This window comes from Aquila chrysaetos, chromosome 10 (assembly GCF_900496995.4).
Source record: "Aquila chrysaetos chrysaetos chromosome 10, bAquChr1.4, whole genome shotgun sequence".
Classification (NCBI taxonomy): domain Eukaryota; kingdom Metazoa; phylum Chordata; class Aves; order Accipitriformes; family Accipitridae; genus Aquila; species Aquila chrysaetos.
Window position 1 is genome coordinate 38,680,487 of NC_044013.1, and position 13,889 is coordinate 38,694,375.

The 13,889-nt window shown below is 52.2% G+C and overlaps 1 protein-coding gene across 2 annotated transcripts; it reads right to left on the reverse strand.

Moving 5' to 3' along the window:
• Nucleotides 1-451: 451 nt before the first annotated feature.
• On the reverse strand, nt 452-13,736 carry TRARG1 (trafficking regulator of GLUT4 (SLC2A4) 1). 2 transcript variants are annotated; one of them, XM_030028900.2, is made up of 3 exons: nt 13,250-13,736; nt 6,738-6,870; nt 452-6,054 (listed from the first exon to the last, which is right to left on the reverse strand). In XM_030028900.2, exons 1-3 carry the CDS (start codon nt 13,649-13,651, stop codon nt 6,026-6,028), a joined length of 564 nt encoding a protein of 187 aa, XP_029884760.1. In that variant the 5' UTR covers nt 13,652-13,736; the 3' UTR covers nt 452-6,025. The 2 variants fall into 2 exon arrangements, with proteins under 2 accessions (XP_029884760.1, XP_029884761.1); XM_030028901.2 differs by having other exon boundaries at nt 452-6,136; nt 13,250-13,734.
• Nucleotides 13,737-13,889: the final 153 nt, after the last annotated feature.

Here is a 13,889-nt window from a genome sequence, read left to right on the forward strand (position 1 = left end):
AATTCTGGTTTTCGAGCAGATTTGGAATTTGTTCTCTCGTACTTGGTTGTGCCCCATAATACCGAACTGCAGAGGCAGGGCCAGCAACGAGAAGCAGTTCCCAGTGGCTGCTCCCCATCCCATCCTTGTGCCTCGCAAGCAAGGAGGATTTCTCCTGCTTCCCTGGGCCGGCGTGCCCTGTGGCATGGCCGGGGGGAGATCTCCTGCAATAGCCGTGCTTCCCGAGGAGCTCGGTGCCGCTTGTCTCTGCAGCACGAGGCTGATCTCTCTGGACCCTTCTCTGCTCTGACTTGTGCTGTTTTCCTCTGCCTTTTGCTGACATGTATTTATTTGCAGCCCACTGCACCCAAAATACCAGCTGATCTACTTGCTCTTGGAGTGTGAAGCAATAGTTAAACGAGTAGTTTGGATATTTTTTTTTTCTCATTTAGACAGAAGAAACAAGTTCAGCTTTGACCATGCATGTTACATTTTAATTTTTTCTCATGCCAAGAAATACAAAGAAAGTATATAAGATATATCATATCATCCTGCAGAAAAAGAAACATTTATCAGCAAAGAGAAGCGCCCAGCTGCAATTCCTGATGTGTTCATGCTGCGTGTGAAACACGGCTCTTCCAGTTTGGCTTCAAAACAGGAGGAGCCGGTGCATGGACAGTGGTTGCGGCAGCGGGGAGGATAGACCCTGCACTTCCACGCAAAGGATTGTGTCCTGGGCACCATCTAACAAGGGCACCTGCTCCGAAGTGGTATCAGGGTTGCCTTGGTGAATCCTGCACACGTTCCCTTTCTGATGTTTCTTATCCTGGATGGGTATTTATAGGTTTGAATTTCGCTACCTACTGGTGTTAGCAAATGCTTTACAAATATTCCCACTTTGAAAAGGCTGCTTTCCCCCACCACCCCCTTGGCTTGTGCCCAAGCATGGGAGTTTTCAGTCCGAACCTAACCGTCTTTGTCAAAATTAAAGGATGTACGCTGAAAGAAAATCAACCTTAAACCTGAAATTATTTCAGCTTGACTGTGCAACCTTGGCTGTGGTTCTGTGATAATAAAGTGATAGGGCAAGGTTGGGGGTATCAGGAAAAAGAGAATAAATAAAGTCATGGGACCAGCCCAGTGGGTGCGTTTCTACAGCCTCTCCCTGGACTCAGACCGAATGCAAACAGAGTTTTAATTTTATATAAAAGGCAGGATCTGCTCCCCTTGTCTACATGGAGAAATCTGTATTTGGAAGGTCAGCTACTGCAGCGGTACATGTTTGAGTCCGCAGCCAGCCTGGGTCAGAGCCTTGGAGGAGCGGGTTCCCTACCCCTCGATAACCCCTTTCAGCGAAGCCCAGCGATGACATCTCATTGCCAAGACCTGTCCCGCATTAAAGGAAAGGCAGAGGATGGGAGGGAAGAGCCTGCGAGACTCGTGCGTTGCTCTAGGGGCAGAAATGCTGAGGGGAAAGCACGTTAAACTCACAAAGATGGGGAGAGAGGGGTAAATTGGAAGGGAGTGAAATACCGCCCGGAAAAAACAAACACATCATTAAGAGAGCAAGCTTTGAAATCAAATCTTTTCTTTCCTCCCTTTGTGCTCACATCCCTTTGGTCTCCTCTGCAGGCTCCCAGGCGGGCACCAGCCAGCGTGTTGCTGTGACCAGTTGACCCGCGCTAGACCTTTTCCGACCATCAGTCGTCGCATCCTACGAGAAGCTGGTACGAACCCAAGCTAGCTTGTCTGCTCGGCAGCAGCAAATTGCTTGCTCAGCCTAAGCCTTCGATCTAGCATCGCTGTACCCAGCAAGGGCTCTTCCGTGCCGCCCCGCAGAGCCCGGCTCTGCGCCAAACCCTGGGGAGAGGAGCCCGGGGACACCGATGGCAGAGAGGTGCCATCAGCCATCCGCTCTGCTCAGAGACTCTTCCCGAGCAGTGCAAACCGTGTATTTATATCCCACCAGGACCTCACACTTGTCGATCGTAACTCCTACTTCAACTTACATTTAGAGACGTTTCCCACCTTCTCCATCTCTTCAGCGAGCTATCCTCCTACCAGCTCAACTTCGCTGTCAGGTAAGCCTGGATTGCCACCGCATCGCTTGGATCTCTCGCCTCTCCCCTATTGCCTGCTTCACTAGGGGGTAGAAATCGGCCAAATCCTGAGGATTTTGTGACTGTTATAACTGCAAACACAGAAAACTCGATTCTGACGTATGTGCTTAGAGGAGGCTGCAGCAGGTGGCAGAGAGATGTGACATAAGTAATAGGGCTCCTTTGGGAGGATGGAGAGGGAAAGTCTTTTCCTGACATAGTTTTTGTGATTGTCCTCCTGTGTGCTAAAAACGAAGGTAAGGAGAGGAGCGGTCGTGCCTGGATGTGGAAAAAAAGATGCTTGCGCTTAGGTGAACACTAAATCGGCGAAAAATTATGAGGGATGCTGTTGTTCCTCAGATGTGGACCAAAGTAGGAACCGAGCCTGCTGGGGGCCTCAGGATGAAGTTCTGCCATGATTTACCTCCTCATAACACGATCGCAGGTGAGCTGTGTGTCAAGGCTTGGGGACCCAGCAACTTCTGCCTTCGTGAATATACACTAATGCACCCAAAAGAGCCAAATAGGCAGCTGAGCTGGGATAAAACTCTGCGTGATGTGGAGAGCAAGGATCTAGTGGTAAAACCTTTGCAAAATATCAGGCTGCAAAATGTACAGGGAAGCTGGGGGAGAGCAGGGAGATGAGACTTCCCAGATAACCCTGGGGAGTTTATTTCTCTAGCACTGGAGAGCCAGGTTACAAGGAGAGAAAATATTTTGCTAGGAGTAACTGTAGAGGCTTTCCCCTGGATTTAAATGCGGGATAAGGAAAAAAAGCTGTATTCAAGAGTGCAGTGCAATTGTATCTAATCAGAAAGAAGATTTTAAAATGAAAGGAATTTAAGTATCTTAGTTTTTCTTTTTTTATTATACTTAATAGTGAGACGAGAAGGAGTTGCCTCAGCAGCCTGATGATACAGGCTAAGACAGGAGGCACAAACTACATTTGGGTGCACGCAACAAATCATCACCGTGGGGGTTTTTGGGAAAGCTTCTGCCTTCTCCTGCATTCAGATGAATTCTGGTACCTCTCCTGCTCTGCTTCACCGGCCTGGGACTTCTCCTGGCAAGGACCATTGCAGCTGCCTCGCAAAGGCCCCTCGTTCCTACGACTGCAGGTATCCCAGTCCATTTTGAAGTGTAGTGTGTGTTTGCCTAGATCTCTTTGGAAAAATCAGATTCAAAGGAAATCTGTATTCATACAAGGTTCTACTAAGGAGAAGAAAGAAAAAATGGGTTTCTTTTTGGAGTTGTACAGTGCATATGACTGAGCAACTTTGCCATCCGTGCAATTAGAGCAGCGTAATGCTAACCCACCTCGTGGGGGGTGGCAAGGTTTAATCCTTTAAATGTGGTAAAGCACTTTAGATGAAAGGCTTTATATAATGATAAAAGAGCATTTGAATTCTTACTTAATAAATACTTGGCGCTCTCAAGTGCTATAACTCATTGCAGCAGTTTTCCCTGAATGTCGCCTCTTCCTGCCCAAGGAGGAGCTTGCTCAGCTCTTACCATAAGCTGAATTTCAGCAGCTCAAAGAACAAAGGGCAGAAGACGCACGGACAGGCAGCACTGCCCTTACGCAGCTCAGAAAAAAATAATGTGTGTTTCCCAGCAAGCAGCTTTCGGGTTCTAAGCGTTAAAGAAGGAGATGTTTGGGGGATTTGATGGGATTTCATCAATCATAAGATGAGAGTTTGAATCTCCGGGGGGGAGTTCTGAAGAGCTTGGGAAGAAGAGATCTGGTGCCAAGGGGCACCCTGGCAGCGGCTGCGGGTGGGAGCTCGCACCCAGCAGTGCTCAGGGGCCCCTGTTTGCTGAAGCTCACAAAAAATGAAGTGCAAAAGAAACGTTGCAACTTTTGTCCATTTTAGAAGCCAATAGGTTGTAATAAAGCGCTGGCAAAGGGGCGGATGGGGATGGAGCCTAAGAAAGTGCTGTAGTGATGTGCTGTTGCTGTGAGTCTCTGGAATCCCTTTTAATGTAGAGAAAAGTGTTAACAGTGTGTCTAGGGGATTTGGCTTTCTTAGCCCCTGGATTCAGATAACACCTAGCAAAAGAAAACACTTTCAAGAGGAGCAATCGAACAGGTGACAAGAGAATTTTCACAGCGATGCTCGTGGCTTTGCACATTAGTTACTGCAGAGTAACTACAGCGTGGATTTACAGTGGACCGCTCCCCTGTGCTAACCCCACGTGCGCACGCGTGCCCACTCACATACTCCAGAGAAGAAGTTAGTGCCAAGCAGTTACCATGTTGTGAAGTTTCTTATGGTGGGCAGTAGATTCTCCATGTAGACAAGCCCTCAGAAGCATTAGATTTGGTCTAAGTTTGGTTGGTTTTTTTTTTTCAGGAGATTGGTGGTAGGGAGCAGAATTGCCCTGAAACACCTTATTTGTCCGTGCAGTCCATATTTCTAGGTCCCAGGCTGTCAGCTGGAGACAACAGAAGGGCCGGGGAGTGCAGCTCTTGGCCATGTACTTGTGCCCGCAAAGTTTTGATAAAAGAGAGAGGCTCAGCTAATACGGAGCCAATGGATATGGCCAGAAGCCATCTACAAAGCCTGAATAAAATAACAGGCGATGAAACTTTGCATAGTCTGGGTGGCCGGAGAGAAGACCAACCCCAGTAACAACCCGCGGCAAGGACAGGGAGAGGGGGAGGAATAGGGGCTGGGGCTGGAGGGAGCGTGGTGGGATCGGATCCCGCGGGAAACAGCCGAGGAGCCGCACGGTATGGAAGACGTGGTGGGGCGTGGGGTACCTATAGGCAGATTGGGAGGAGCAAAGTCTATTTTCTCGTTATGTTAAATATAAAACATTAAAAAATAATAGGTGTGGAACTTGTGGAACTGAAGCCCGTCAGCTCTGGGGATGCTGGAGATTTTCAGAGATGCAGAAGAGCGTGTGAAGGGTGCAGGGACAGGAGCAGGGATCTTAAACTCCTCTGTGCCTCTGAAAATCTCCTGGAAGACCCTAAGCTGAAGCTCAAAAGGGTCGGGGAGATGAGCACTGACAGTGGCGGGGGCTGGATCATCCTGAAGCTTTTGTGTGACGGACATGATGTGACATAAATGTGCAAGTGGGTAGAACGGGCTTTCCGTGCCTTGGTACTGCTGCTACAGATCAACCAGGCTCTTTTCTCACCTCCACTAGTATTAATCTCACTTTGGGTGCACAGAGAGAGAAATGTGTGCGTTCGAATAGAAAGCATTATTTTTTCCTTCCGTAAAAACCCCACCATGGGATTGGGGTGAGGAGGAGCCCGGCGTTCTCCTGCAGCAACATCCCGCTCTGCCAGCTCTGAGATCTGCCCTAAGTGATAAAATAGCTTGTAGGAACAGACATGGAGAACATTCCCAAAGGCATGCAAATGGTCATTGTCTCTCTTTTTTTTTTCTTTTTTTTTTTTTTTGTCATCAAAAATACAAAAGCACCCACCACATCCTCCAGCTTTTGCGGCTGCGTTTTGTTTGGAGCAGAGCCGTGGTCCTGCTGCAGCTCTGCTCTCCCTCCTCCTCCGTGGAACAGCTCTCAGCTCCTGATGGCAGTTTGAGCTTTGGTTTTTTTTGTAGAGACAGAGAATTTGACGATTTAAAAACCAACAACCCCCCAAAAATTCAGTGACTTGTGCCAAAATTCTTAGGACTCTTCAAAATGTCCTGTTCTCGCCTTAAATTTTTCTTTTAAAATAAGCTTCGCTCTTGAAACTCTCTCCTCCTCTTGTACTTTAGTTGTCTCCCCACTCCGTGAGTTTTGCTGGAGGGGAATGAGGTAGTAGATTTCCCCCTTCTCCTCTCCACTCGGCGTCCGATGTCCTTTCCCATTCCTTCTTGCGATGTTTTTTTATCCCATCACTTGTACAAACTCATTTCCAAGAGGCGGTGAAGTAGAAGCATGCGTTCCTTCAGACGGCGCTCCAGAGCAGGCTGTCCAGGGCTGCCCACCTACACTGTGACAATTTTTTGTTGCAAGGCTGAAAGTAAAAACCCCAAAAGGAAAGTTGTCTTCCTCCTCTTCGAGGTGTTTGCATGCTAAAATGTCTGTCTTCTAGGAAACTGTAAAATAAAGAGAGTCTTAGGGCAGCTTCCAGTAGTTACAGATGTTTCCCTTATGCTCTTGGTTTGGGCTTTGTCTGTTTCTGAGGTTCCCGTTTGCCTGAGCTGCATGCTGGTCATGCTGGTTTTGGCAGGTGAGTTTGTGTTTGGGAGGTTCCCCGGACATTTTGGGGTTGCGCTTCTGGGCGGGTTGATCTGTGTCCTCAGACCCCTTTGGTTTTACCCCACTACACTCTTCCAAACCCACCACAGCCTTTGCCAGGGTTAGACCTTAGGTTGCACCCAGATTAACTGGGTGCACTATGGGAGAGCACAGGGAGGACTTTCCATTCTGGTCATTTGAACAGTGTGCGTTGCTACTGCAAGGAGTCCCTTCTCCAAAGTGTTTTGCCTGTGTGCGTGCAGCTGGCGATGGTCAAACCAGCCTGGACCGTGCAGGCGCTTAGTGCCCTCCCACTGCAGGTGGGGTGGGAATGGAGCACCGCCTGCTCTAGGGTGGTGGTGGGTGGTGGGCAGGTCTGTCCTATAAACTGGGCTGGAGACAGGAGCCCTGCGAGGTTCCTGCTGTAGCTGGGCTGGGGAAAAGAGAAGGAGATGTTACCTCTGACGCTGAGTGAAACGTAGAGCACGATGATGATGGTCCCCAGGATAATGGAGACGATGCTGAGCAGCCTGGCCATGCGGCCGAGTCGCCGGGCTCCATCCATGTCCCCTTGCTGCCCGCTGTTCCTTGACTGGGGGGAAAGACAGAAAGAGGCTCTTGAGAACGGCTGCAGCTCTGGGGTGACTCTCTGGCTGTAGACCCCAAAACGAGAGCTGCTGCATCAGCTGGGGAGCTGGATCCGCCATCCTGGGCTCTCGCAGGATTCCACGTGTATCACCTCTGTGAGCCCACGGCTTTGACAGCCTGTGGTCCTGCTAAACTGACGTGCCCGGAGAAGCCCACCTGGGATGCTGTTCTGCTTGCCTTGGGTAGGAGCTGGACTGGCTCAAGTCTGTGTGTTATTGGAGTGACTAAAAAATAGCCCCAGCGTGGGACAGTTTCACTGTGTTTTCCTCTTTTGAGTTCTTTGAGCAGCTCAGCCAAAGCTTTCCTCTGCTCTGTAACTAAAAGAAAGGGCTCCCTGGCTGTGCCAGGGCTGAGGATGTGGACTCATTAAGAGATGAAGAGAGATCCCCAAGAGTTGGAGCTAGAACAGGACTTGCCTGGCATTGATGTTGGTGGACACTGGCATCTTAATGGGAGGCTCTCGGTGGGATAAATTCATAGATTCATAGAATCATTTAGGTTGGAAAAGACCTTCAAGATCATCGAGTCCAACCATCATCCATGCCCACTAAACCGTGTTATGGAGTACCCCATCTACATGCTTTTTGAATACCTCCAGGGATGGTGACTCAACCACTTCCCTGGGCAGCCTATTCCAATGTCTGAAATTGCAGCGGTCCTTGTCCTTGTGAACAAGTGGCAACCCAGGGTGGACGGAGAACACAACTTGGCGGTTCCCTCGGAAACTTTGCTTTTCACTGCTCGGTCAGGGCTGGCCACCCATGGGCTCGGCAGAGACCCAGGCCCTGGGGGCACCTCCGGGGGGGTTAGTGAAGCTTCCCCGGGGTCTGCCCAGCAGTGCTGCTGGGACCACAGCTGCAAGGGGCTGGGTGGGTTGAGCAGGATTTGGGCTCACACCCAAAAGACATAAGATGGGATGAGCGTGGGCTCACCAAGACGTTGCCCGGTGTCTGACGGGGCAGCGAGGGCGATGCTGTAGCCTGACTCCTCTGCGCTTCAGTGCCAGCTCTCTTACAGCCCTATGCTCGGCAGCGCTGCTGACCCGCTGGCCGAGAGAAGCCTCCACCTGTGCCAAGCACACACAGCAACCTGAAGACCAAGCACACCTCATCAGAAAAAGTATAATACGCAGATGCATCGTAAACCTTCAGAGTAAGCAATTAAATAAGGACCAGTCTTGCTTCTTGCTCTTGTAATCGGCAATCATTGGGTTCCCGAGTGAAAAATACTGCAGGTAAGAATTCCTGGTGAGGGAGAAGCATTACTGCTGAGACAAGAGCCCAAAGTGCTCCCCAGCCTGCCGGAGCGAGCGTGCTGGGCTTCCTGCACTTGGCTGAAGGAGGACCTAGCACTTAGCAGATGGGCAGCCGCGCAGTACCACGGCGAGGTTATTACGGTGAAATTACTCACCGTGCGTCAGCATTCGCTGCGCGTGCGGCGGAGAGGCTGGAGCCCCTCCATCAGCAAAACGGGAGCTCCCTGCTCGGGAAGAGGCAGACGGTCTGCGAGTAGCGCGGCTCTCCGGACCGAAAAGCTTTCCCAAATTCACGCGGCGCCCTTCTGCCTCCCGTGAAACCCATCGGGAAGGGGTTTTGGAGGGAGGGAAATTGGATAAGGAATTTTAAAGTCCAGCAGTAATGGTTTTACCTGGTTGGGAAGGCTTGGAGTGGGGGGAAAGGGAAGCAAGGCAGGCTGGGGGGACGAGGGAGCCCGGCACCTTGATCCCATGGAGGAGTCGGGCAAAATTCCCCTCGACTTCACTGGGGATGGGGTTTTGTAACTTGAAGCAGTTACTCTTTCTTTAGAGATGCTTTTAAATAGTTAACATTTTTTACAGGGGTTAAAGGCTTCTTCCCCTGCCCCGTCCATCTCCAGCCATGCTGCCTCAGCCGAGCCAGGTCTCAGGAGAAGAGGGAGATGTGGGGCAGGTCGTGGGGCCGGCAGCTCCCCCCAGCCCCGTACCATGTGCCGGCTCCTTCCTTTGGAGCGTGGCTGCTAAAACTGGGGAAACTCCAAGTTAAAAGGAAAACAAAAATTTAGTTAAAAAGAGTTAAAGGTGGACCTGTATTAAAACAATCCCGCTTTCCTTTCAAAAAATGTGTATCTCAGAAATAACTGTGCTGGAAAGGGTCCCCTATCAAATGTTTTAAAAAAAAAAAGAAAAGTAAGAGTCAGGAGGCCTAGCACAGCTCCAGGACTAGCCATGAAACATCACTGAGAATCCAAACAAACAAATACTTGATGTTACTACTCCCTTTCCCATTCAGCCTTCTTTAATACCACTACCCTCTTGGCAGCACCATGACCAAAAGGCCCCCAGCCCCAGCCCGGGCTGCGCGCTGGCTGCTCCTCCATAGTGCTCGGGTAGGTAAAAATGCAGCTTTAAAGGTTTCCACGTACTCATTTTCATTTGTATCACCACGTAAATAACACAGCGGAGCCTCAAACAGACGGTTGCTTCCACTGCATCCCTGCAAACGTCCTGCTCCGCTCACGTGCCACCCTGTATAACGACGTCCCCAGCGCTGACGCCAAGAGAGCTCAAGACCTTGTTTCTTCTGGTCTCGACAGCACATTTGACAGACCGTATCTAAAAGTGATGGGATGCAGCCAAGAGCCTATTTTCATTACAGAACAGGAGGTGACAAAATGAAGCCTCATGGGCTGGTGGCGAGAGATGGGGAGGACGCAGCAGCCCAGGGACTGACAGGATCCCTGCCCTGCTCACTGACGGCTTCCAACATTTGGGATTTTTTTTTTTTAGGCTCCGATTTTTGTAACAAGTGTAGTATTTTTGCAGGGTGGGGGTTAGATTGCAGTGAAATACACCATTTTAGCTGTCTTCTATGGAAAATATATAGGCTAACAAATTTGATATATTTATCACTACATCTTCTGGAAGTGTTTACTGCTCATTATCCTGAACAATTATGAAAAATACATCAGCATTGGCATGGGGTGTTTAGCAAGCATTTGTTACCGTACATATATTATTCATTGGTGTGGAACGGTTTGATTATAGCTCTCTAGTATCACTAATCCTGTGTTTTGCTTTCCACATAAAAACATTAACATCTTGTTTATTAATCGAGACTCGCCGAGGCAGAGTATCTCAGAAAGGCTTGAGGGCTACGGGGGAGTGAGTCACTGTGTGTGTGCCAAGGGGCTCCGTATTACAGCGGAGTATTAGAAAATCTGAAGGACCCTAGAAGTGGGGCTGGAAGGGCAGGCTGTACCGCAGCACCCACGAGGCCAGGTAAGTCTGCGTGATTCAAAAGAGTTATTAATCTTACCTGTTTTCAAACTGTTATCTGTTCGAGTTACTGTTCAGAAGGGGTTTTTTTGTCCCCTAATAGATCACCTAAGTTGTCTTGTTGCAAATGAAGGCAATTACTTTTCTGCACTAGTCCCAGGGACGGAGAAGACAAACTGTCACCTCCTCTTCCCCGCAATCTTTCCCAGTTTATGAACTGGCTTTGGATGCACTCTGCTGCCTTCCACCAGTTACTCAGAATAAATCATTAATCCTCGACACTTGCATTTTGTTGAAGAAAACATTCAGAGAGAGGTATAAGTCAACATCAGACTCGGATAGATGACTGTGCCATTTGAAATGAGTAAGGATAGCTTGACTTCTCCCACATCTTTCAGGAATGACAGTACTTATTTTGGACACCAAGTGCTGTGCAGAATTGCCCTTGGCATTACTATATGCTGCTTCTGGCTGGATTTACCTTTCTTTTTCACTTCATTTCATTTGTCTGGAGTTTTGTACACGGGTAACTGACCTCTCTGCTTCTTCCCCCAATGTGGCTGCACTTCGGTAGGAAGGGGAAGGGGTTTGATAACAGCAATACGGTGCGTGCGTGTGGTACCCGGCCCTGCCCTGCACTCCTCTGAGATGGGTCCCGTGCGGCTGTGCTGCCTTTGTGTCCATCAGCCCCGCTCCCTGGCTCGGGGAAAGACCCAAACCCCTTAGTGCAGCCAGGTCCTCGCTTGGTCAAGAAAATGCATCCAAGGGTCAGTGGAGGAGCCTCCAGGTAACTCGTTTCCACAAGACCAGTGTTATCAGGAACAGGCTGGGGGCTAGAGCAGATTTTTTTTTCTCCACCTCTGGCCACAGGCCCTGCTGGGATCTGAGAGCAGCTTTTGAAAAATGATTTATGAGACACTAAACCCAAAAGCATTCATTTGCTTTCCTCTCTGGTTGCTGCTTATTACCCAGAAAAAAGCTTTCATGTGCAAAAAGCATTGACTTAGGAAAGAAAAATACAATTGCAGAGCTAAAGGAACATCAGCACATTGTGGAAAGGTCCCCCCTGCCCCCCCAGGCACCGGGAATCGTGAAAACCTGGTTCCTGCTCAGATTTGTGTGTGATCAGGCACTCCTGGGTTTTATTCTGTGGGGAGACCTAAGCCTGTGGGAACCTCGGGGGTCACTGGCAACTAAATTCCTGCCTGGTGTAAGCAGGTGAAACATCAGCTGATGCCCTGAGAGCTGCTCCTGCTGGCAGGAGGACCCAGGCAGATGTTTCCTGGCTCCCCAGGGTCAGCACGGAGGAAGGATCACTCCTTGTTCTGCTCCGCTCCGCCGTGCGGGGGTCCCTGGCTGGCAAAGCCGGAGAGGGGGGTGGTGGTGGTGATGGTATAGGCATGGCCAGGACGAGAAAGGGCAGTAGCAAATTAAGTGTCCCATGGGACAGGGAGTACAGGGGCGACTGCGAAGGGGCCAGAGGATGCGCGCTGGCTATTAACGTGCCGTGTGAGCTAGAAACCTTGTCCTGGAGAACAAGCTCATCGGAGTGCGCCTTCTGCTTCGGTGGCCGCAGAGGGCTGGGGTCGGGCATCTCCTTCCCCAGCTCTGGGTGGGCTCTGGTCAGTGCTGTCAAGGGCCTTGGAAGCAGAGGGCAGCCAAATAGTCTTATTGCCTCGTTGGTCCTGCCTCCCTTCGGGTTTAACACAGTAAATAAGCACTGGTACCTCGCTGTCTAGCAGTATGAACTGACTCCTGCTCTTTTTTCACTGTTTAGTCTTCTACTCCATGGGGCTTATGCGGCCCAAGGTACATCCCCACCGTGTCAGAGGCTCTAACGCCTGCAAGGGAGAGTGTGAGAATCTATTTTGCATGAAGGCTGATGTGGTTGGAAAATCCCCGTGAGAGACCTTGTTTATTACCATGGATATGCAATACCCAGCTGCTTCCCCTCTCGTTGCAGTGCAAAGCCAAACAAGGCTGGCTGGCTTCCCCGTATGCTGCCTGAGCAGGCTCTGCCACACAGCTGTACCACGCAGATGACAGCTGGCACTGGCAGAAGTGATGATTCCGCTTCAAAATGGAAACTGGTCTCTCTAGAGGGCTTTCTGTGGCAACTGCTGGTGTCTTTCTTCGAGTTCTTGGTGGTTTTAGGGGAAGTGCTGGCTGCAGGTGCCCCTCAGTGTATTTCTGTGTGGTAAGCAGCTAATTGCTTTCCCCGAGCTGACTTCCAAAGAAAAAATTTGCCTCCGCTGCAAATCAAGGGTATAAAAGGTGCCCGGGGGCTGTACAGCCGTGGGGCGTCCTGACGGGTAAGGGGGTGGCCGTACTTGCAGGGCTGTGCTGGCTGAGCCACCCATGCTCGAGACGGGTGGAAGGCCGGCTGGCTTTATTCTCCCCTGCTCTGATGTTGGTGTATTTGCTGAGGTGTGGGGGATGTTTAATGGAGAAAATTGCTTCTTCGGGGCAACTAAAAGAGCTGCAGGTGCAGCCTGTCCCTTTGAAGCGTCGGAGGACAGGAACCAGCCCCGCAGGCAGGGTCTCCCCAGTGCTGCAGGACTGGGCTGGGCTGCTGGGAGATGCGGAGGGAGATCCCTTGTCCTTGCTTCGCCTCCCAGCTCCTTCCCGGGGAAGCCCGGCGAGTCGCTCCGGACCGCTGCCTGCCGGCAGGGACCGACTTTACCGGAGCCCCCGGGCTTCCCGAAGCCCTGCCCTGGGTCCTCCCTCATCCTACCCCCCTCCCCAAAAATCCATCTCCATCCCACCACCTCCCCGGGAGCTATCCCGGTCCCATCCCGCCTCCACCCACCTCCCTTCCCCGGAGCCCGATCGAAGAGTCCGGTGGGAACGGGCACAGCCCAGCCCAATTCCCCGGGGCTCTCCCGGTTGAGTTGCGGGAGCTGCACGGGCTTCCCCCCGCCCCGCTCCCCGCCGTTCCCGGTCGCCGCCGGTGCAGCACCGCGGACAGCGCCGGGGCGGCCGCCGCCCGGCCGTCGGGGGCGGCGGCGGGGTCGGTGGGAGCCGGTTTTGGGGGGGGATTCCAGGCTGAACGGCGGGTCCCCGTACTCACCATGATGGAAAAGACGAGGGCTACGACGTTGATGGGCCAGACGGGGCAGAAGCAGGAGAAGATGGCGAGCACCAGGTAGTCCCGCGGGCGGCCCTGCTCCGGTGCCGCCGTGCTGGTGGCGGTGGAGGAGGCTCTACCCAGGCTGAGCCGGGACGGCGAGAGCGGGGCCGCTTCCAGGTGCCCGACCGACACCGACTTGTAGGCGAGCCCGTGCCCGTTGCGCTCCGCCTCGCCCGCTAAAGCGGCCGTAAAGGATTTGGAGCCTCGGAGGCCCTTCTCCTCCCGGCCTTCGGTCGCCGCCAGCAGCTTCTCGGTCTCCTGGAAGCGGGTGGGCAGAACCGTACCCGAACCCGAACCCGAAGCCGAGCCCGAGCCCCCGGGCGCGGAGCCGCTGTTCGCCATGGCCCGGCGGAGCGGGCTCCGAACGAGCCCCGCCGCCGCCGCTCTGAGCTCGGGGCCCGCCGCCCCGCGGGAGGCCGTACCGGAGGAGGGGCCAGCCCGGCTCGGCCCCCCCCCCCCCCCCCCCCCCCCGGGGTAGGATCGGGGCCTCGGACCGCCCCCGGGGTGTCCCCCGTTTTCTCCCTCCCCCGACCCGCGCTCGGTCTCCGCCCGACCCGGTGCAAGGCGGTACCGCTGCCGT